The sequence below is a fragment of the Perissodus microlepis genome, chromosome 4 (genome assembly GCF_051167445.1).
Source record: "Perissodus microlepis isolate ML-2025 ecotype Zambia chromosome 4, ASM5116744v1, whole genome shotgun sequence".
Lineage (NCBI taxonomy): Eukaryota > Metazoa > Chordata > Actinopteri > Cichliformes > Cichlidae > Perissodus > Perissodus microlepis.
The window spans coordinates 25183913-25206313 of record NC_140464.1 but is presented as its reverse complement, the minus strand read 5'-3'; the positions used below and the strand labels follow the sequence as shown (position 1 = coordinate 25206313).

General features: G+C 41.8%; 1 protein-coding gene across 1 annotated transcript in view; it reads right to left on the bottom strand.

Moving 5' to 3' along the window:
• Positions 1 to 570: 570 nt before the first annotated feature.
• The window catches only part of ntn1b (netrin 1b), a 49209-nt gene continuing 27378 nt past the window's right edge, over positions 571 to 22401 (bottom strand). Inside the window, exons 3-7 of the mRNA XM_084926704.1 lie at positions 20057 to 20245; positions 13447 to 13596; positions 12274 to 12327; positions 9926 to 10000; positions 571 to 2866 (exon numbers count right to left, since the gene is read on the bottom strand). Of these exons, the coding sequence (XP_084782830.1) occupies positions 2547 to 2866; positions 9926 to 10000; positions 12274 to 12327; positions 13447 to 13596; positions 20057 to 20245 (788 nt within the window). The 3' untranslated portion in view covers positions 571 to 2546. The remainder of the gene's footprint in view (positions 2867 to 9925; positions 10001 to 12273; positions 12328 to 13446; positions 13597 to 20056; positions 20246 to 22401) is intronic.

The following is a 22401-nucleotide window of genomic DNA, read 5'->3' as shown; positions in this document are numbered from 1 at the left end:
TCCTCCTGAACTCTTTTCCTGTACTTAGCGTGTAACTACCAAATAAGTATTTGCATGAGCTCTCATACCCAAATTATACTTTTGGGGGGCTGTAATCTAGAGTGTTACCAGAATGGAAAAATCTACAATTTTATATTTGGCAGGACTTTCAGGAACATTTTATTGTGTTTGATCTTTGCTTCTTATGTCTTGCAATCCAACATTCATGTTACAAAGTGGTTTCCAGTTGCAGCTGAAACTTGAAGCAAATAGTAGAAACTGTGCGCGTTGTGTCGTGATAGCAAAAGAAGCTTTTTGATCATAAGAGGAAATAGGAGCTAAACATGCAATTTCAGCAAGAGATCCTCATTTAGTTGTTTTTTTCTTTCTTTTCTTTTTCTTTTCTTTTTTTTTGCACAGCTTTATTTCAAATTAAATTTCAGGTCTGCTAAGCTGTTCAATAGCCAAACACGCATCAATCATTTTCATTACAGTCGTCTAAAATCCAATGTAAAAGTAAAAAATAAAAGATCGACAGCAAAACACCACAAAAGCCACATTTTTTTTGTCATGTGTCATTAAATATATTCATTTTCGATAAACATAATATATTAGTATTACAAGACATTACACAACCATTTGCAATGGACACTGCTAAACAACATTTACAAGCCAATGTATTAACATGAGCAGATAATTATTCTGATATAATATCCATGGAGAACAAAAGTCTGGCAGGCCGTACCTTTCTGCAGATGCCTGCAGGTTGAAAAATGTCGGTACAGCTGAGTGAGCGAAGACTTTGTAAAAACTTTGTAATCAACAAATACATACAGTATGATGCATAGAGTACTGAGGTGTACCCGTGTATTTACGTCAAAGTGTACATGTGTGTATTTGGGTGTTGCTTGTGTGCGTGTGTGTGTGTAAATTCAGTCCAAGTTTCTCTCAGTGTATGTGTGTGTGTGTGTGATTGTGTGTGAGAGAGAGTATGTGTGATCCCCTGGGTGCACAACATGAGAAATTTGTCTGACATTCATTTGTTTGTCTTTTTCTTTTATTAAGCCTCTAGTATTTAAAAAAAAAACCTCTGGTTAATTTCACATGGATGGATCTAGTTAATGTTTTAACAACAAAAAAAAGTAATACTATACAGCTATATAACATGTAGACAATCGGTCATGCCTTTTTGTCCAGTACCAAGTCTTAACGATGAAATTCAGTCCTCAGAAAGTCGTTTTGAGGTGAAGAATATTTTACACAGTGTGCTAAATAAACATCTGTGATATTTTTTTTTTATCACTCCACAGGTTATTTTCCCACAACATTGAATATTGTGTACAAAGTAAATGTGTACATAATTCACAATCATCATTAGCCAGTCAGCTACAGTAAATAGTGAGCATGCAGTTTGTCAGTGGTATGAGGTTTGCTTGATAGGTCGATATTCTCTCTCTCTCCCCCCTTTTTTTAATGAGGTGAAATAGTTCACTTCATCAGTTCTCCCACTGGGAAATGCTTGGGAAGTCCAACTTACAATTAGTCCTTTATTAAAGAAAAAAAACTACATTCTGACTCTACTGTAGTTGTGATTTATACAGGGTTGTTACAGTCCACCAGAAACATCAGCCTATGGAGTCATGAGTGAGGCAAGCAGGGTTTCTACTACCTATACATTCTATTAAATGGTAAAGGCTTGTTTTTTTCCCTTTTTTGGACAGCACTCTAAAAATGTTGGAACATATTTTATATGTTCTTAAACGTCTGACTAGTAAAAATAAGTGCATGGTTGACAAATCTACTCTACACCTACTTGATGCTACGGCATCGTCTACTAAAAATAATGTCTATGTATCCAAATATGGTTACTTTACATTGCAGAGGTCACAACCACAACATACTGTTGATATATCAATAAGCGCTGAGCAAAGGCTTGCTTGTAGTGAGATCATTGTACAGAAAAATTGCATTTTTTTCTTGTTTTACTGAGGTAACACTCGCCTATGAGCAAGAATGGCACTATAAGACAACAATTACCATTTTTTCACTTGTATCTGAAAATTTTTTGCTAACGTTTGGCAGGTTGTGAGAGAAATTACGGCCGTGCTATAAGTCTTCATTGAACTAGACAATGATTTTTACAGCACAGTGGAAAAAGATCCTCTGGAGACACAAACAGGGTGACAGAGAAGATGTGTCACTCTTTAAAAACCGAGCAAGGGGCTTTAATAAAAATGCATTGTGGGTAAAATGATCAGGGTGAGACATATCTGTAACACTAGGTGCAAACTCTGCAATAATACAACAAAACAACCGCTGAAAGACAGACTGTTGAATGAGCTCCTTCACAACTGTTCCTAAAGAAGAAAACACTAAACTCTTCGCTCCAGCTCAGAGCAGCAGCACTCAGTCATTTCCACATTTCTCCTACGTATTACCTGTCTCTCTATTTTTAATTCTTCCAGTTTTTTTTTTTCATCCATCCTTATCCCTCGTCCTTGATTTCATCCCATCAGAGGCCTAATTCTGCCTCTGACTCTTTTTTCACCTCTCCTCCGCAGATACTTTTAGCACTTCCCCCTCTTGTCGCGCTGTTGGAACTTCCTCAGCCTGCGGCCCCACAGGTCCTTCCAAGGGATGAGGAGGCTTCCCTTGTCGGCAACTACGCCGCTCTGCCCAGGGGAGTCGTCGTCTGTACCCAGGAGCAGGTACTTCCTTCCGGGCTTAATCTTGGGACATTTGCAGGCCACGTCCTTGGCGCGCACCCACAGCAGCTGGTCTCCACGACGGATGCGGTGCTCACCTTGTTTGTAGATAGAAATGATGTTGACCGTGAACTTCCACCACTCGCCCGCCTTGTCACCCTTAAGAACGTGCACTTGAACAGCTGGTTTAAGAGAAAAGCACAGGTTAAGTCACCCACAAGAAAAAGTGATTCAAGTCATATAGTAATATAGTAATATAGTGTGGATATCAGCACCCCTTGTACTGGTTAAAATCTAAATATCTGGCTAAAATTACAGGTAAATGTCAAATTCTTTACCAAATTCAATGCAAACCAGCAGGGGTGTGTCTACAGCCGAGGTATGGGGTGGACCATTTAACTGAACATATAATCCCCAACACCAATTAAACATTAAAGATGTATACGCAATAATTGCAGCCCAATAATATCCTGAAGAAGACTGTAAAAGTGTCATGTTACATGAGTACATTTAAGGTACTTTAAGTATATTTCAATATACTAGTATACAGTGAACTATTGGGGCATTTAAAAAGGATTGTATCTTATACTTCTTTTCTACTTTTCAATAAAGTATCCATCAACAAAGCTATTTTCAAATTGTTAAGCAGGTCTGCTTTCCTGATAACAAATATGCAATAGGATGCACGGCTGCATAACTTGAAAATTGTGACTTGTATACACGTTTTCCACGTTGAAGTACATTAAATATTTCTGACTAAATAGTCTAATTTCCTGTGGCCCCTCTGGTGCACTCTCAGTCACTCCCCATTTTAAAAGTCCTGGAAACAACCCTGGATACCAGTGACAGAAAAACATATTGTAACAGTGTCAACTTGTATAATATAATTATAATTATATAATTATATATGAAATCGACTTCTATAAGTATACACTACAGCAAATAGAGCACTTCAAAATTATTTTAAATCACCACATTTGCCTTGAGATGAATTGGTGAAGTGGAAAAATAGTGGGAATGATTGACAAGCACCTTCTATTTCAACAGCGTTTATATATCATTGCATGAAAGGGTGAATAAAAATGTCTGTTTGAACATTACCCAGTAATCTGCAGCATATCACAGGCCCCTCCCTTCATCTCTGACCTAGGACCTTTCCTTTTCGTGCCCCTGAGCACACTCCCTATTACAACAACAGTTTCCACAGCACTCCCTGACTCCCTTTGCACTACGCTTTCTGATGTAGAACATCTGAAAGCACGCATCGGCATAAAGGGCACGGAGGCATTTTACTTTTAGGTGGCCAGGCTGGGTTAAAGAGAGAAGAAATAGGATATAGGGTTCTCTAATTCTCTTTTCAAAACATAACTGGCCAAAAAAGAAGTTTTATAGGAAAACACCACATCTGCTACTAATATAACTTCTGAAACAAATGCTTTTCAATTGGTCTTTCAGGTGTTAGATCTGAACATCTAAACACGGACGTCCTCAGGCTAAATCAGGCCAAACCTGGTAACTATTGGTGCACCACTTGCAAGTGATATGTTCATACCAGGATGTGACTCGAGCTCCACTCGCTGACGCTTTCTTGTGTAGATTCTCCATCAAACCAAGCAGGTAATTACTGCATCACTAAGATAGCAGCAAGGGCCAAACAGCGAAGACGCCGGAGCAAATATGTTCTTCAAGTGAAGGACTCTTCCTGGGAGGGAGGGTTGGCTTGGTATGCATAGTATCATCTAAGCTCCAGATTCTCAAAGAGAGGCCCGCGGGTGGTTCATCAAGCAATTATATTCTGCTTTTCATACATCAATTGTATTATAAAACAGCAAACCATGAATTGGAATCCCTAAATTGCCATCACATTGATGGAGCTTGGATTTAGAAATTACTAACTATAGAGTGCTACTGAGATGTATGGAAAGTTTGTACACTTGTCCTCTTGGTCGATGTCCGTGCAAGCTTCTCCCGTGCCAGTAAGGACGCTTTTTAGCACCTAAACACAATCTAATCTGGACAAGACTTCATTAGATTACATATAATGCTCATTTGTATACCCAATTTAACGCTGTGTCAGCAAATGCGTTACCTCTGCAGTTTTATAATAATAACAAAATAGGGTTTACTTTCTCTGTTTTTAAAGTAGGTTGGCCTTATAGTCGCCTTTCTGGCTTAACACGATCACTTTCCGTGTTCATCGCCCGTCTTATATCGCTGCCAAGAATGCAGAGAACTGAAGGAGTGGGGTGTTTAAGTATGTGTGTCGATGCATGGTGTGAGCAAATTGCACACAATTTCAGAAGAAAGAAGGTTTGTTGGGCTGAGTAGAGGGAGCTCTCACAGCCCCGCCATTCATCGCAGCCCTCTCCTTCATCCAGACACATAAAGGGTGTGTGAGGAGGAGGAGGGGGAGGAAAGGAGGGGCCACTATTTGTCTTCGCAGCCACAGAAAAAGTTCCAGCAGAATCGGGATGTGTTTCCGACCTCATGAGCTGTCCGGGTTCTGCTCCCAGAGCCCCATCCAACTTCGCAGCGTGAGAATCCAGTGGAGATAGCGCTCTCCTCCCCAGAGCTGCTGTGCTCGACTCATTGGAGGAGACTCTGTCAGGCGCAGTCTCTCTGTCAGGGTCTGCCTCTCTCTCTTTCTCTCTCAAGTATGTTTTCAGTCTTTGCGACGTATTCAAACACACACAAATCCACACACACCTTCTGCCACTTGGTTTGAGCTAAATAGACAGCACAGAGGGAACGGGAGCACGGGGTCAAGCAATCTATTACAAAATAGCGCACACTGTTTGGTGAGGCAGACTGTGAGAGGAAGTGTGAGATGATCCTGCAACTCGCACAATGGCTGCCAACCGAGCCTCCCTCTCACAGCCAAACTTCCCACTGGGTTTATCTTCTTTGGGTGTGCTGCGACTTGACACTGCGTGCCACCAACAGGCGAGGGCTAATGAAATTAGAGCTCGCTTAATTACCGTGCAGAGGCCCCTGTCCCCTCTGGTTATCAGCTGAGTGAATGATCAGGGACCTGTTACCCTCGGGTGAGCGAAGAGAGGTGGCCAGCTAGGCTGGGAGGCCCTGCCTTTGAGCACCATCCCGGAGCGTCGGTAAACACGCGGCCCTTTGATTCATTGTCCTCCCTGTGGCAGGGAGAAGGGAGGGTGTGTGTGTGCAGAGGAGGGTGTCAGGCGAGAATATAATCCCTTTATGTCCTCCGTCTCCGTAGCTACGGCAATGATGAAAAACAAAAATTGAATAAACAAAACATATTTCTTTTTCTCCGGGGTGGCAATCCGTCACCGTCTGGTTAATTTACCACCTGTTTGCGCCCCGAGGAATGCTCTGTGCCGGCGGAGTGCACAACTGTGTTTAAACAGAGGGCCCCTTCCCGTGACCCCCGGGGGCCTGCATCGCCACTCACACATGGGGGTGCCCCCCCTCTCCGAAGAACAGAAAAGAGACTCAAAAACCCCACAAAAGCGAGGCGACAGGCCTGAGAAATGAATTAGACCACGGCAAAGGAAATGCATGCTAAGCAATGATGTCTGCCATAATGCCCCAGTGCCGTGCCGGCAGAATCATCTGCTTCCAGAGTTTTTTTCCGCTTTTTTTTTTTCTTTTTTCTTAATGAACGTGGCAGATTTATAGCTGCACGGCCTGTCTCAGCTCCAGTAACTAAGACTTAAGTCAAGGGAAATATGAATAATAGCTAAATTTGGCTCAGTAGCAAAATGTCACAAATGGACTGAATTACTGTCTTCCCAACTGTAACGGGCAGGGGCGGGGGGTCAAATACAGTTGGGCAATTTACAGTTGGATGCTGTTTAAAGTGTAACTCATGACATTTCACCAATGATTTTGATTGAAAGACACATTAGTCAGCTCTGATAGAGATCAACGTAACTGGAAAGGAACGCCTCTCAGCAGCCCTGATCAGGACAAACTTTTTGCAGCAACCAGTTTTTGCATGAATTGACATGAAGTTAGTTTTACTGAGTTAACTAAAAACTGGGTGGTTTACCTTTTCTGGATAATGTGCTGAAACTTTTTGTGTATCTGTCTCTGTTGTTAACAAATGTGGGTCCAGTGATAACAGATAATGGATAACAGTGTGACTGATTAGCATTGCTGAAAATCTGCATTGAATCATTTACCATGTAGATGAATGGAGAGATAGAGTGAAATTAAATAACTGCATATGTTATTTTGTCTATTTTATCACCCTACCACTGTGTGGTTGTGGTTTCTGTTTCATAATGGACCTGCATCATTAATCATCAAAACATCAAATATCCTGCAGCCAGTTTTAACACAGTGATAGTGATATTTATATACACCTGGCACTGCCGTGTTAAACGGTTTGTTGCAGCCGCTTCGTGTCCTGCACATTCAATGATGGCATAATTTGATTTCTGTGTATTTTGGCCTCCCTTATAGTTTGTGATTTGCTCTGAAATTGCAGTAGGTTTTGCAAAAAGCTTCAGAATAACCAGCCTGGGCAAAGCGTATGTGAGTGTGCATGTTTGTGCAATCTCTTTGTCTTTTACAAGACAGGGGTGCAAAGCTGCTATAATTTTAACATAGTTCAGACATCCATACTGTGATTCTTTTACAACTGGTTGTATATATATATATATATGGCTTTTATCCAGTACAAAATAGTGAGAAAGCAATGCATCCTAAACAGTTCCTAATCTTCACATCTAAGCATTACTTTCTGTGAGATATAATAACTAACCTCATGTTGTGTTTCAGCCTTTTAAAGTCACCGAAGTGATTAGATCACCCTTTTTGGATGTCAAGAACAATATCAGACTCACATCTGCATTGTAAATTTTTAGCTGGAGCCAAAAGCCAGTTAGCTTAGCTGGCTATTAAGAAGAAGAAAAAAAGCTAATTTGCAGAAAACAAAAATCACAAATTAGAATGTGCATGAAGTAATCAAATTAAATTCAGGCAAGTCACAAAGTGAAGCTTAGTCACTATCCCAGAAGATCAGCTAGCATCAGCAAATTCCATGTTGGATATCTATTTAAGCTGCTGTAGCCTGCACATAATCGCAGTGCATTTGCATGTCACTTTGCAACCCACCTGAACACCAGCCCCACCTTTCGTGCTGTGACTGACTTAATCAGTATCAGGTCTGTTGATTCCTGTTTTGTCTTGCTGCTTCCCCCCTCCTGCTTTCAAAGTATTTGTGTCAAAAATGGTAACAGATCCACTGCCAAATTACAGCGCATGGAAATAACAATCTTCCTTTAACTATAATCATTGATTGAATTATTAAATTTCCAGTTTTCAGCCAAAGTAATCTATTGCAAGCCAAGCTCAACTCAAGCCAGACTTTCTTCACGTTAGCTGGCTCCACAAAACCTAAAACCCCAGTAAGAGACAGCCGTGATGGTTGGGCTTACGAAGCCCCAGCTTTCTCCTGTTAGGCTTTGTGTGTGTTCACATAAAGTGAGACTTCTGTTTAATTTAGTCAAAAGGAACAGCTTGTGGAGGGCTGTGAAAAAAAACAAAACAGTTATTTTGGCAAAAAGCAATAGAGGTGCTACAAAAAAAAGGCCAGATCAAAGTAAATTTCACATTACTGACTAAATATTCACTCTGAAAAATACTAATAGGCCATAATGGATTAAAATCTTGCAGTGCCCACAATGTCCCTCTGCTCAAGATGGCACATGTGCAGGTCCACCAGACGTTTTCTCATGAAATTGAGCTCTACGGCATCAACTGGACCCATTGTGTTTATAGGGAACGAAATGGTGAGTATGACCCAAAGAACACCATCCTCTCAGTCAAGCACGGAGGTGAAAACATTATGCTTTTGGACATTTTTCTGCTTAGGGTACAGGATGACTTTGCTGCATTGAAGGGCAAATGTATCCTGAAATGGATGGGTCTTCCAGCATGATAGTGACAGAAAACATACCAACTAAGGAGTGGATAAAGAAGAAGCACAATACGATCATGTAGAAAATTTGTGCGCTTCCAAGCAACAGCAAAGAAAACGAAAGGATTTAGAGTTTCTGTAAAGATCAGTGGGCCAAAATCCCACCTGAGATGTGTTCAAACCTGGAGAATAACTGCAAGAAATGTGTTACCACTGTGCTCACAAGCAAGGATTTCTCAACCAAGTACTAAGTGATGTTTTGCTTGAGGATCAAATACTTATTTCAATCAATGAAAGGCAAACAAATGTATAACTTTTAAGTAATGTGTGTTTTTTTTTATGGTTTATTGATTGATATTCTGTCTCTTTGCATCAAAATGAAACTACCATAAAAATTTGAGAATGTGCATTTCTTTGGAAGTGAGCAAATTTGCATATTCAGCAAATATTCAGCAAAGGACCCTTTCATTACTTTCTCCACTGTATAGCTCCAAATGTTTGTATACGTACTTTAAATACTTTTTTGTTACAATATGACGTTTTTAACATATCATACTTTAGCTGACATATTAATTTTGTCCCATACTTTTCTCATACCTCACACTTTTTAAAATGACTGGTTCTAATCATGTAAGACCAGTAACTCGCACCAGTGTGCCAGTTGCAGCATCATCTGACCATCCACATTTGCGTTCCAGCATGGATCCTGTACGCATTTGCATTTTCAAAACATCCTCTATTTCCTGACAAACACACTCTTTTAACACAAACATCTGGTATGAAGTCAGGCTGAGTGTGGTGACTGGCCAACTATTTTTATATCGCTATAGCCACGCAACTGCACAAGCAACTTTAATAAGTGACTTAATCAAGGTTAAACACCCACGGTGACCCATGCTAATGGTAATTCTGATGTATACGCACCTTCAAATGAGTCTCTATTGTACTCATGAGGGATAAGAAAAAGAAATATGTCACAAGCGTGATGCGATCAGATCAGCTGAATCAGCATAACAAATGAGCAATTACAACTTGTCAGAATGTTGGCTGACGGTCACACATCTTGAAAAGCTTAATTTTCAGGAGAGTGCTTTTTTTTTATGAACCTTTTTTTTCCCAGGGGTCAAACATGTTAGCTTGAGTGCATGGAAACTCTCATCAGAGAGAGCAGAGATGGTTTTATATTAGTGGACGTGTCCTAAGGCTATTTAAAATAACCTAGCAGTAAAGCACAAAGACCAGCTACATGGTGTGGATTGGCTATGCTCCGGATCAGATTAATTGAGACATTTGACCTTGTGACATCTGGCGGGGCATATTCCTGTGTGCTGGGCTCACTCACCGTAGTCTTTTTTACAGTATTTCTTCAACGTAATCTTCATTTTGCCCTTGGAAGCTTTACAGTGAGATTCGCAATCTGAGGAAAAGAAGACAGAGAAGGGGAAGGAGTTTAAGAAAATGTTTTAAATTTACATTTGCAGCATGTGAGTTTCGTCAGACAGGGCTTCAGATGGATGACCTTCACATTTAGTCCCTTACGTCACGCTCCTTGTGCCCCCGGGGTCTTAAGGATGCTTTCAAAGTGCCACTGTGAAACAGATTACAGCTTACACAGATCCTCCTGTGTCCGTCAACACGCTCCTACTATACGCCTCCCATGTTTTTCCATTCCAGCCCGCTCCCTCGTCACTGTCCTGGCATCCCTTATGTCAGCTCTGAGGGCTGCTGAGGTCACTCGTGCACAAGAGAAGGTTGCAGGGGGGGAATTAACCGGAGACCTACCAGACATTAGTGGGGACCCTTAGCACACTCTAAGCCACATGAGGCGAGAATGTGAATACTCTATAAGGCTGGCCGGGGCTAAATGTTCTGGATCCCTCCAGAGAGTAGCAGTGACAGAGAAGCTCACAGACTTATGATTAATGTCTCAGCAGCGTCCCCCCCTGCACTTTTACCTCACTGTATGTGAACGTGGGTTTGAGCGCCATGGGGCTTTATCGATGGCCACTCTGGTGTGCTGTCACCCCGCCAGGTACCTTTTGTAATGAGGAAGGTGGTGGTGGGACCAGAGGCCAAACTGAAAATTGAAATCATTTGTTCCCTCCACTTTCCACTGACTGACACAAATTGGAAGCAGACCATCTCCAAGTGTACCCCTGCCGCCCCCTCCCACTTCCCACTCTGCCTCTCACAGAGCAATAAGCCTTGTGCTCCTTTCTCTGGGGTGGGGGTGGGGGGGTGGGAAAGCTGGGCTGGGCAGTCTGAAGAGAAAGGAGGGGGGCAATTGAGAGAGAGGGGGAACCTTTCAGCTTGCCTGAATATGGACAAACTTCATTATTTCTTCCAGCCCTCTGTCCAGTCTTCCCCTTTCTTCCCCATTATACTCTGTGTGAATGAGGTTGCCTGGGTAATGATGGAGAAAGAAAAAAACACCCCTCTCCTCCCTCTCAAAAAAAAAAGGAGAGAGAGAGAGAGAGAGGGAGAGGAAAAAAGAGCGGTTTGGGACGTGGGATGAGGATTGAATTCATGTATGTAGAGAAAGCATTTCTGCTGGAATTCCTGGCTGGTTTCTGGGTTGGCGGGAAAAATAAGAAAAGAGGAAATCCCAAAGTAAATGAATCTGACGAGTCCATATCGAGCGTGCCTGATTTCCATGTAAATGAAGTGGTGGTGGTGGTGGTGGGGCTCTTTATCTCCTGCAGGCCCCTGGGGGCCTTCATCATACCTTTCTTTGATAGCTGACGTTGCCCATTAGCCCCTTAGCGCAATTGCTGCAGTGGGCCATTACACCCACGGCACTCATTAAGGTCCAATCTCCTGCTGTGAGGACAAACGCCCCCTTTGTGTATCTCTGCAGCAGTGCCACGTTCTTTCTGCGGGGTCCCCGGGGACCACACTGCTCCTAATTTGGAGGGTGGTGTCTGTTTGGAGTCTCTGACAGGAATCCAAACTCCATACAGCCTCGGCAGTCACTATAGCAGGAAGTGGGGCTCGCAACAAAGCGCGCTGAAGTCAGTGGCGCCACTCTCGTCAGACACTGATCGATGATCAGAGGTGACTCAGTCTATTTAAACAAACCTGGATCACGGTGAAAACTCATTAATATGCTGAAATTTATTTAAGCTGCTGTTGGTTATTTAAGAATAATTTGAAATAGGACAGACCTTCCCCAAAAACTGCTGCACATTAAAGGTATACTAGCGTGGCACATGATCCAATGCCAGCAGCCTGACATGGAGATTCTTGTCAGAGCACATGCACAATAGGTTCAGGCAGAGCTTCACTGCTGGTACAGCCAGCCTTGATTGAAATACAAACTGGTGCAAATGAAGCATGTAATCAGATTAGGGCCGAAACCCCGGGGAGGCTGCTGGGCAGGCTGGGAATACGGGCAACAAGGCCACAGGGAGCACTGGCAAAATATCTGGAGTTTACATCAGCATTGGTCTGACCTCGCCGACGTGCGTTTAGCTGAGGAGCGTGGAAAGATGTGCGTGTGCTCAAAATGCACTTCTGATTTCACGCATGGAGGAACAGTTGGCTTAGTTAAAAAAAAATCCCACCCACAGTGATACATTAACATAGCTGAATTAATATAAATGAAAGGGCAACAGCAGCTTGAAAACAGAATATGTAGTAAAAAAAAAAAAAGTATTTTAAAAACGACACAAAATCTGTTTGGTTACTCACCTGTCGGCTCCTCGTAGCTGCTGTAAGTCGCTGTCGGAGATGCAGCTGGGATCTCTGTGACAAAGTAAGGAGCACAGTGAAGAGACAATTTTCTCTGCCGCCATATTGTTCTGTATATTGAATAGCGATAATTCCAACTGTGAGAACATGAAGGAATTTCCAAGTGCCGTCGGACACGAAGCTGATTTTGACACACAGATGTACTGAAAAGATTTCCTATTAATGTCCTGCTCCCTCCTGACTCTGGTATGTTGTAGGTACAGTGAGCCAAGGCCGCTGGTCTCGTTAAACTCGGAGCTGGCAGCGATTTAGATATACACAAAAATTTAATATCAAACTATTAAAACCAAAAGACATTATCTGAAAAAGTTACAAGAAACCAAATCTATTCTACTCTACTAGCTGAGTCTCTTCCAGCTTTTACACCACATTTGTAACTGCCCCAGCAAAATTAAAGAGATCCTGGTCCAGCAGGTTTGCACTTTGAAATTATCTTTGTGAATTCTGGCCAAACACTCTGATTCTTACTGTACAAACACCACTGCTCCACTTCCACACATGGGCTTTATCAGAAATGTCAACCCTGTTAACACAGGGGACAATCATTAGGGTGTATACATCCACCGTGGACGTTGCTGTTGTCTTATCTGTTCATACCAGCCACCTACGATGTCCCGAGCTAAAGCAGCTACTAGTGACCCATCTTTGCTTTTGTGAGACGTTGGTGTTTACTGCCAAGGGCCTGGAATCTGCCAGGGGTAGATACAGCCAATAAATATATCAGCCATCAATCCCTTGGATTCATTCCGGGGGATTTACTGCGAGTTAACGGCCTCGAAGGCAAACAAGGCCATATTAGTCAAGCTGTAATCGTCTGTTTATCCAGACTCAGGCTTAAACAGCCAAATATCTATCCAAAGTGATGGAACAAGGGGATAAAAATAACACGGGACGAGAGACAGAGAGCAATGGATTCATGGATAAAAAGGCACGGTCTGTCCTTTTCAGGTCCTCTCTGTGAGGCACTTGAGGCAGAATTTTTTCAACCTGGGTGTCACCACCTCCAATTAGAGGTGTAGGAGGTGATCTGGTTAAAGGTGTGCTTGTAGCAACATTTAAAATGAAAAATAAACACAATATTTGATAAATAAAAGTGGTAGAAGTAACCCTTACTGATACAGGGGGCTATGGGAGAGCGGCTCTGCTGGTAGCCCTTGGCACAGCGGTTGCAGGTGATCCCCGTCACGCCGTCCTTGCAGGGACACTGGCCTGTTGTCTGATTACACGTCTTCCCTGCTGCTCCAACTGGATGGCAATCGCATGCTAAAGAGGGAAGAAGAGCACCAAGCTAAACTGTACACAAGTAAACAACTTGCAAGTTAAAAAAGAAAAAGAAAGGAAACACGAGCGGTTAAAAGTAAAAAACAGATATCAGCTTACAAATGACTACAGCATGTCTCGGGCCTGTCCTCTGCTGACTCTGCATATTCTATACAATAAAAAAGTCATCTTAGCACTAAAACCTAGTAAGAAATCATTCGCATTAGAGCAGGCTGTGTTTTGCTTCCAGACCATCACAGATGGGGAACTGGCCCTGCACCAGCATAAAACCTCAATCAAATTACACTGCTTCCCTCCGCCCATTACGACCATAAGATTCTTCATTAGGTCTGCTTTGGAAGGCACGCAGAAGGGTAAATAACTTGATTAATTACAGTGTTTCACTTTCACCGCGCAGCACGACACCAAATGTTTGGTGTGCGCGTCGCGGATGTGTCTGTGCGTGAGGGCAGGGAGCTCCTCGCAAGCCGGCTTTGAGTCCTCCGCTTCGGTGCGATCAGACAGGCTGTGCGCTCTTCAGATTGAGTTTCCAATGTAAAGCCTTTTGGCAAAAGGGCTCCTTGCAAATACTGCCTGAATAATGTTTCCCAGTAATGGACGAGTGGAACGCACTTCAAAGTGTGTTTAAGCTTTTAGTTGGGAGGATCGCACGTTAAATGTGAGAAATTTGTTCTGTGTGTGTGTCACTGCCAAACTTTTACTATAAAGCCAGTGTTTGAAGTTGAAGCCCAACCTCCCTATTAGTCCTGCATGTGTACCAGCAGAGTCATTCGAAATTTGCTTGAAGTGGTCCAGTAGACGTTGCTTTTTACTTGGAATTTATGGAGCTTTATGAACATTAGGGGATGCTTATTAAATCTTTCTTTAAGAAAGCCTAACGTCTTTGTTTTTCTTCTGCCTCATTCGTATCATATAAAAGCTTCTGCCAGTTTGCTGAAATAAAACCAAATGGTGACATTTTTAGGGATCTACCTCTTTTCCCCTCCAAGAAATCAACACCAGTGTGTTTTTCACATAAATCCAAGAGATGGTCGTTTAACGGAAACCATAGCTGCAATAAAATGATCATCACATAAGCTAACGATAAAAATTAACAATGCAATGGAGAGATGTTTTGTTTCAGTAGAAACATTTCAACCAGCTTAGTTTTCTTTTGACTGCTACTGTATGTTTGCATGTATATACTGCAAAATATCAGTTCATACAAATAAAATTTCAAGCTAGTATGGGAACAAAGCTAAACTGTAACTTCTGGTTTCTGCTCCACAAGTAATTAAACCTCATTCCAAAATCCTATTGACTTTATGACAACACTGACTAAAATCCAGGCTTGGAAGAGGTCTTTTGTCAACAAATGCTGTGAGACTTGCTTCATATGTCTGGATAAAGGCTGTAATCAAAGACTCAAACAATCCAACTTCGTTATTTATTCAATAATTCAGGTTTTTGCAGGAGTTAATTAACAAAATTTCCCATGAGCAACAGACCACAGGGAGTTAAATGTCACTTTGACAAAAGAGTTCATGAGCAGGTTGTGGCTTTGCTTCAGATATTAATAACAGCAGGATGGAGACGAGCATGTTGTCGTTTTCAGGGAGCAGAGAGTAAAGCCAACAACTAAAAGACATTGAAATATGACTTTGGAGGAGAGCGTTGGTGAATTTTATGGATATAACTTAAGATCCAGTGCAAGCAATAGAAGCAAGTATCTGGATGCTGACTTTAAAATTAAAGTGGCTCTAATTTATTTTGCTGCAGTGTAAAAAAAAAGAGAAAAAGCCTAATTTTTTCATGAGAGATTGTAATTTTATTATGGTGTTTAAGTGGATTAATGAACCTTCCACACACTAGGACAGAGTTGCTAATTGTAAGTGGAGACTCTCTTTAGCACATTTGAGTACACTCATGCTTTAAAGGTACTTACACAACATTATGACCAGGAGAAGTGAATAACACTGATTTTCACTTCATCCTGGCACCTGCGAACATTATGTACTCAAAGTTTATGTGTTAGAAGGAGGAAAATTGGGCAAATGTAAGAACTTGAGAGAGTTTGGCAAGGACCAAACTGTGATTGCTACATGAGTAGGTTAGATCATCTCCAAACCTGCAGCTCTTATGGGATGTTCTCGGTCTGCAGAGATCAGTATCTTTGAAAGTGGTCCAAGGAAGGAACAGTGGTGAACCAGTGACTGGGTCATGGTCGGGCAAGGCTCTCTGATAGCATGAGAGTAGCAAAGGCTGACCTGTGTGGCCCGATCCAACAGATGAGCAACTGTAGCTCAAATTGGTGATGAAGTTAATGCTGGTTCTCATAGAAAGGCATCAGAATACATCACCGTTTGTTGTGTATGAGGCTGCATAGCTGCAGACAGGTCAGGGTGCCCACGCTGACCCCTCCCCACCACTGAACGCACCAACAATCGGCATATGAGCATCAGAACTGCAGCACTGAACAATGGAAGAAGGTAGCCTGGTCTGATAAATCACATTTTCTTTACATCACGTGAATGACTGGCTATGTAGAAACACCTGACACCTGCACGATGGGAAGAAGGTAAGCCAGCAGAGGCAGTGCAATACTTTATTTAATATTCTGCTGGAAAACATTGGTCCTGCCATCCATGTGGATGTTACTTTGAGACTTTAGCATTGTTGCAGGCCATGTACACCCTATCATGGAAACAGTACTTTCTGGTGGCTGTGGCCTCTTTCAGCAGGATAATGGACCCTGCCACGAAGCAAAAATGGTTCAGGAATGATTTGAGGAGCACAACAAAAAGTTTGATGTTTCCTCCATTTGCGTTAAAGCCTGTTGTTAATTTTGTAGAGTTTTAAGCTATTTCAGTATTTAAACACAAGAATATACCATCAGTACCTTTAAAGATGACTGCACGAGGTGACGAATGACATCTTTAATAGTTCAAAGTAGAAATTGGGGTTCTTCCAAGTCTAGTTTACATCTGCTGTAGCTCGGTGGTGTCAGATTTGTCAATCATGCTGCTTACCTCTGTTGTTGTAGGTGAACTAAGCCTCATTAGCTTAAGCTGGCTAGCACTGCAGTTACTTATTGCTAATGAGGGTCTTTAAGTCTGCCACTAATATGAATGTCTTGATCTTGTAAAATTATTTCAGACTTCTATCAAAAAAAGAATTCAGCTAACGATTCAGAGTGATCGTTATAGATGTGCCTAAACTGCCAAGGTCTAACAATAACACTAACGCTGAAAGCAAGTAAGCATATTTCCTAAATATTATTTTTCTGAATCATATTTATTTAAGCAGTTGTAGACTTGACTCGAAACTCTTTAAGGTTTCCAAAACAATATTTTATCTAAAACTGTGTAAGCGGAAGGATAGGCTAGACTGTATATTAACCACTGGAAAACTACAGTACTATTGCCCTCATAACAGGTGTTAAATACCGGAAACATGACTTAATTTCATGAATGGTTACTGAATGGTTTAGGAGGGAAAGGGGGGTACGATGCAGTGAACCATGTACCAGTTCCATCTCTCTGGACTCACCGTGCCTAGTTAAATACTTCTAGGCTGCCAAACGTAGGAGGTAATTCGAGAAAAAACAAACTGTTAGGGGCGGGCGCTGTGGTTCTCCATGAGCCATGTTTACACTGCGCTTGATGAGGGGTGAAGTTGTTAATCTGGGAAATAAAGCATGAGGCATTCCAGCTATTGGAAAAGTAGGCACAGTATAAGGAAGAGCCTGTTTTTTTTTCCACTAAACCTCCAAGCAAATTATTGGGAGGAATGTTTTTTGTTGAGATGTGAAGTATTGGGGGGTGGAGGGGGAAGCAGGCGGGCGCAGGAACGGAGAATGAAAGCAGACTTCCTCCTGGCTGTGTTGGCGCTGCGCTGTATTTCCTGTCCAACAACAGCAGAGTGGGATGGTTGGCTGAATTGAACAATAAATATAGCGGTTTTTAACTGATGTCACAGCACCGTGTTTTTGTCACCTGAGGAGTAAGGCAGCAATCAGGCTGTTTGGGTTTGATTCCAGAGCAATGAGCAGCACACGTGAAGGGGATGGGAAGAAGGGCTTCAAGTGTTCAGGTTACACTACAGCTGTTTGTAAAGACTTTGGAAAGATGTATGGGTGTTGCTTCACCATTAGGCGCAGTGAGAACCTCTGTTAAATTAACCTGCTCTTAGCTCTGACCCCCTGAACTGAACAACTCCCCAAATATAGCCTGAGAAAATGTTTATGCTGGCAGACTGAAACAGTGCCGCGAAGAACCATTTGTCATGTTTTAAGCTAAGTGCGCAGATGATCTATCAGGCTTGAGTTCGCCTCATGCAGCAAGCTCTGTTTGAGGGTGTCTCTGATATAAAACGCCTCTATAAAACGCATTTGTGGGCTTGGCTTCTCGTGCATTCGCTTTCCTTTCATGCGAGCTGGAGAAGTCTGAGTGAATTAGGAGAGGAAGCTGTTGTGGCATGCAGTAGGAAATATCACGTTGCTGTTCCGGTGTTTTGATAGCCAGCGGTGTACCAAGGATAGGGGCACCAGAGGATAGGCATTTCAAGACTTTGTCACCAGCCAATCAGAGCTCAGCGGTGGATGTGGCTGAAGACCACACTATGAGCATCTATCCAGAGTTTCTCATTTGTCATTAGTGTGTGGGAAGAGGTTGGAGATTAAATGCACAGAGGCAGGGTGAAATATTGTTTAAACAAAGCATGCTGAGGCACTGCTGTAAAGTTAGTAAAAAAATTACATTATTTGTTATCCAGACTTTCCATCCAAAAGGCAAACTTTAGCCCAACTGATTACAGAAATAAAGAACAACGGTCCATGCACTCTTACTGTACATATCTCACACAGGACTGTTTGTGCATCTGTTGAGTATTTTGCTAGTGCATGTGACTGAGTGACAGCAGTTTGTTTGCTCAGGGCCTCTGAGCCTGTCTTTACTCCCAGAGGTGCTGCAAGACAGAAGGAGCTCAACTTTTGTCCCCCACGCACATTAATCCTCTGCAGCTCGACGTATGTGCTCACACCTGTGTGAGCGTGTTGTTTTTCCTTTCTCCCCGTCCACATGCGTACGTGCGTTGGAAGTATGAATGGAAGAGAGGGACGATTAGCGAGCTGTTTTCACCGCTCCACTCAGTGGATCAGCTCGCACCTTTGCTTTGTTATGTTTGTCTTGTCAGGGATTCACTGAGAACCTCAAATATCTGGGGAGCTGCAGGGGTCCTTTCATCGACACCAAGACAGGTGTGTGCTTTACTCGAAACTTTTTAACAAATTCTTGTCATACCTGAGCATGGTGAAGAGTGAGTGTATAAACTATTACAAAGAGCCTGGTTTTGGAGGTTACAGTTTCTATAAAAACTACATCTTTCCTTGTTTTTTTGTGATTTTTGTAGGCATTTTTTTGTAGTATTTCTTGGCCAAATTTGTATTACTTAACTTAAGTTTCATTTATTTTTTTGGTAGCCTCTCTTTTAAAGGGCTGGGATTTCTGGATCCAAACATAGACTGTATATAAAAGATAGTCGCATATCCAGACATTGGTGGTGTGGGCATGTGATGGTTTTTTCACACTTTTTTTGGAGCCAGAAATAACAATAGTCAATAACAATACGATTCTGGGTCATACCTAATAAAAGTCTATTTTGGAGGGTTATCTGGGGAATCTTCACTGGCTAACAACTTGCAATTTCACAGTGAGATCTGACACACGCTGGCTTCAAAAAACCACGTAAGAAACACCCACCTCAACGTATCAAAACAGGACTTCGCAAACCAGTTGGTGACTTCTTGTAGCTGCTTTCATCTTATGCCAACGGGATACTGAACACTGACTCGATGGATGTTTTTTTAGACAACTTAGATAATGACATTCAGATAATGTTGGGCTTTTATAATCCAAAGCACACCAACACCGAAAACATGCTCAAGAGGTCCAGCTCAGTGGTACAGATGAGTTGAGGTGACACCTAGTGGACATCTCTTTTCAAGCAACCACACCTGAAAGCCCTCAATTTTTGGCTTTAAGCCTTTTTTTGTGCAGCTTACAAGATATGAGATTTTTAGATGTTGCTTACTCAAATCTGTTTCGCTGGCTCTGTAGTGTGGTGGTTTTAAACATTTGCCTAACAAGCGAAACATCCCCAGTTTCATCCCAGGCGGAGATACAAATCCCTTTGGGGATATGTGAGGAAGAGTATCCGGTGTAAAAATCTGCCAAATCAAACACATGGAACTACCTGCTATGCCAAACCTCATGATAAGGCAGCAGCCAAAAGTCGCTTACTCAAGTCTGTTTTAAACTGTTGTATTTCTACTTGTATACATCGTACCAAGCACAGCATTTTTTTTCCTTTTGGAAGAGACCTTCAACATGTGTCCAAAGGTTGGTCTTAGAGAAAGACTGAGGATCATTCATATTCCAAGAATTACAGCATACCATCCTGTTACCTTTGCAAGCTCTGCGGTGAGAGATGGATTTGGTCATGTCCCTGTAGTAACCCTCCTTGCAGTAGTGACAGTGGCGTCCTGCTGTGTTGTGGCGACAGTTGAGACAGACTCCACCGCTTCTCCGGCCGGACAGCTTGTACAGCTCCATGTTAAAACGACAGCGGCGGGCATGCAGATTGCAGTGGCAGGCTGAGTGCATAGAGAGAGAAAGAGAGAGGGAGACTTTCATCACTAATGCAGAAACTCCTACCTTGACATTTTGCAGCTGGGCTAAGCATAATAAGTTCATTACTTAGTTTATTGAATTTAAACAACCCTTTGTGGTAATGCCATTGAAAACCGTTCAGTTTTTCTGATTTTCATGTTTTCACTTTGGTTGCGTGGTTACACAGTCCCCTGTCGTTTGACACACTCTAAACCCGTGGACACGCAAAACCAAATGCGGTGTCATCAAGCTAGAAAACAGCGCTGTTTTTCTTAGCTCCTGAAAAGGTGACGTTTTAGAAATATGAGCTTGTTATCTGACAGTGACGAACTCGGTACACAAGTTTAAAGACTTTCCAAATTGCAATTATGAGGCAGCCAAATTCAGTAAAATGCAGTTTCTTAAAAAACATCACAGAGTTCAATCTCCCAGTATGGGTTCGTCAGAGTAAGACGAGGTTATTGAAACAGATGGTGCGCTGTGGTCTGGATTGGAAATAATGAAGCCTCTAAAAGAAACGTCCTGGTTCAGGCTCTGTGTCGCTGGGCCACCTGCTTGTGAATTTAACCTCTGAACTCTGGTGATGTCAGGCAGGAAAACTTTCTTCCGCTCTCCCACACATCTGAGAGACTTGTTAATATCGACCCCAAGATACATATTGCACTGATGCATTAAATAAAGAATTCATTATTGAAATCATAGCTCGTGTGAATAAAAATGACATTGTACCTGTTTAATTTCTCACACTTTTGTCACTGGTCACACAGTTCAATTCAATTAGCTATTAGCTTATTAGCTATAACAAGAAGTGTATCAGAACAAGTATTATTAAACCAAGTACAAGTCACTGAAATGACAGTAATACTTGGTTTAAGCAATTAACCAGCTGACTAGCTATATTGACCTGTGAGCTTGGCTCAAAACATACAAGTGACACAAAGTGTGTTTCCTCCAAGAGCCACTTGAGGCTGCTTCCAAATGTTGAGCAGAAAATTAAGCATGGGGAAAATAAGCATAGGCTAGTACAAGTGTACAGTGTTGATTTTGTATAAGTACTTCATTAAATTCTATGAAAATTGTCATAACACTGAGGTATTTATGTCCTAACTAAGCTAACTTGCTAGAGCTAGCATTAACTGATACTGTTTACCTTTCTGGCTCTACCTCCTTGTCCAAAGTAAAAATTAAAAAAACAAATAAAAATCAAAGTGGCAAGTCAAAACTTTATAAGCATAGTCCATTAAATACATGCTTTTGTGTCTAGGTCCATTTTTTAATGTAAATATGGAGCATCTGTAAAATGTTAGCTAGCTTCTGTTATCTCAAGTCTGTCTTTGTGATTTTCACAGTTATGTTTCTCAGAGGAACATCAATGAGGAAGATTAGCAAGAAAAAATTAGTAAGCTGCTTTATTACCACTGGCTAAACTAAGTAATAAATACCCTTAATTACTATGGTTAGCCAGTTAACAGGGTGTGAACTGATTGAAGTGTGACCTTCTCTCCTGAAAGAAAGGAAGGAACGATAGATAGATAGATAGATAGATAGATAGATAGATAGATAGATAGATAGATAGATAGATAGATAGATAGATAGATATTCTACATTGAGCTGGTTTCACATTTATTGAGTAGCTGTTGAATGGTAGGGTTCGCAAAACGGGACATTGTCAGAAACCCCCGTTTTATTTTCCAATTTTCACCATAAAGTTTCAATCAGACTTCTCTCTTTACTCTGTGATAAGATACATTACCATCCTGAAAATGACAATGATGGCTTTCCTGGTGAGGTAATCATCTTCTCTTCACTGTTCACCTGACATTCACCCCATATTTGATAAATGAGCAGGATGAAGGCAAATGTGCTTGTTTTCTTTCTAAACCTCCGAGGGCCTGGCGTCCACATTTGTGGACATCACATTTTGGATTGTCTAGACCACAATACAAAATTCTGCTCTACGAGGGCCTGATATCTACTTACGAGGACATTGTACTGCCACTGTTCTATTGAAATTTTAAACAAATGTCCTCATATGTGGATCTCAGGCCCTTGTAGAGTATCATCAGGTCCCAATCAGCACAAATAGCAAAGGGAAATTAAAAATGCATGCCATGAAAGAGTTCGGGTCTTAGAAGGTTAA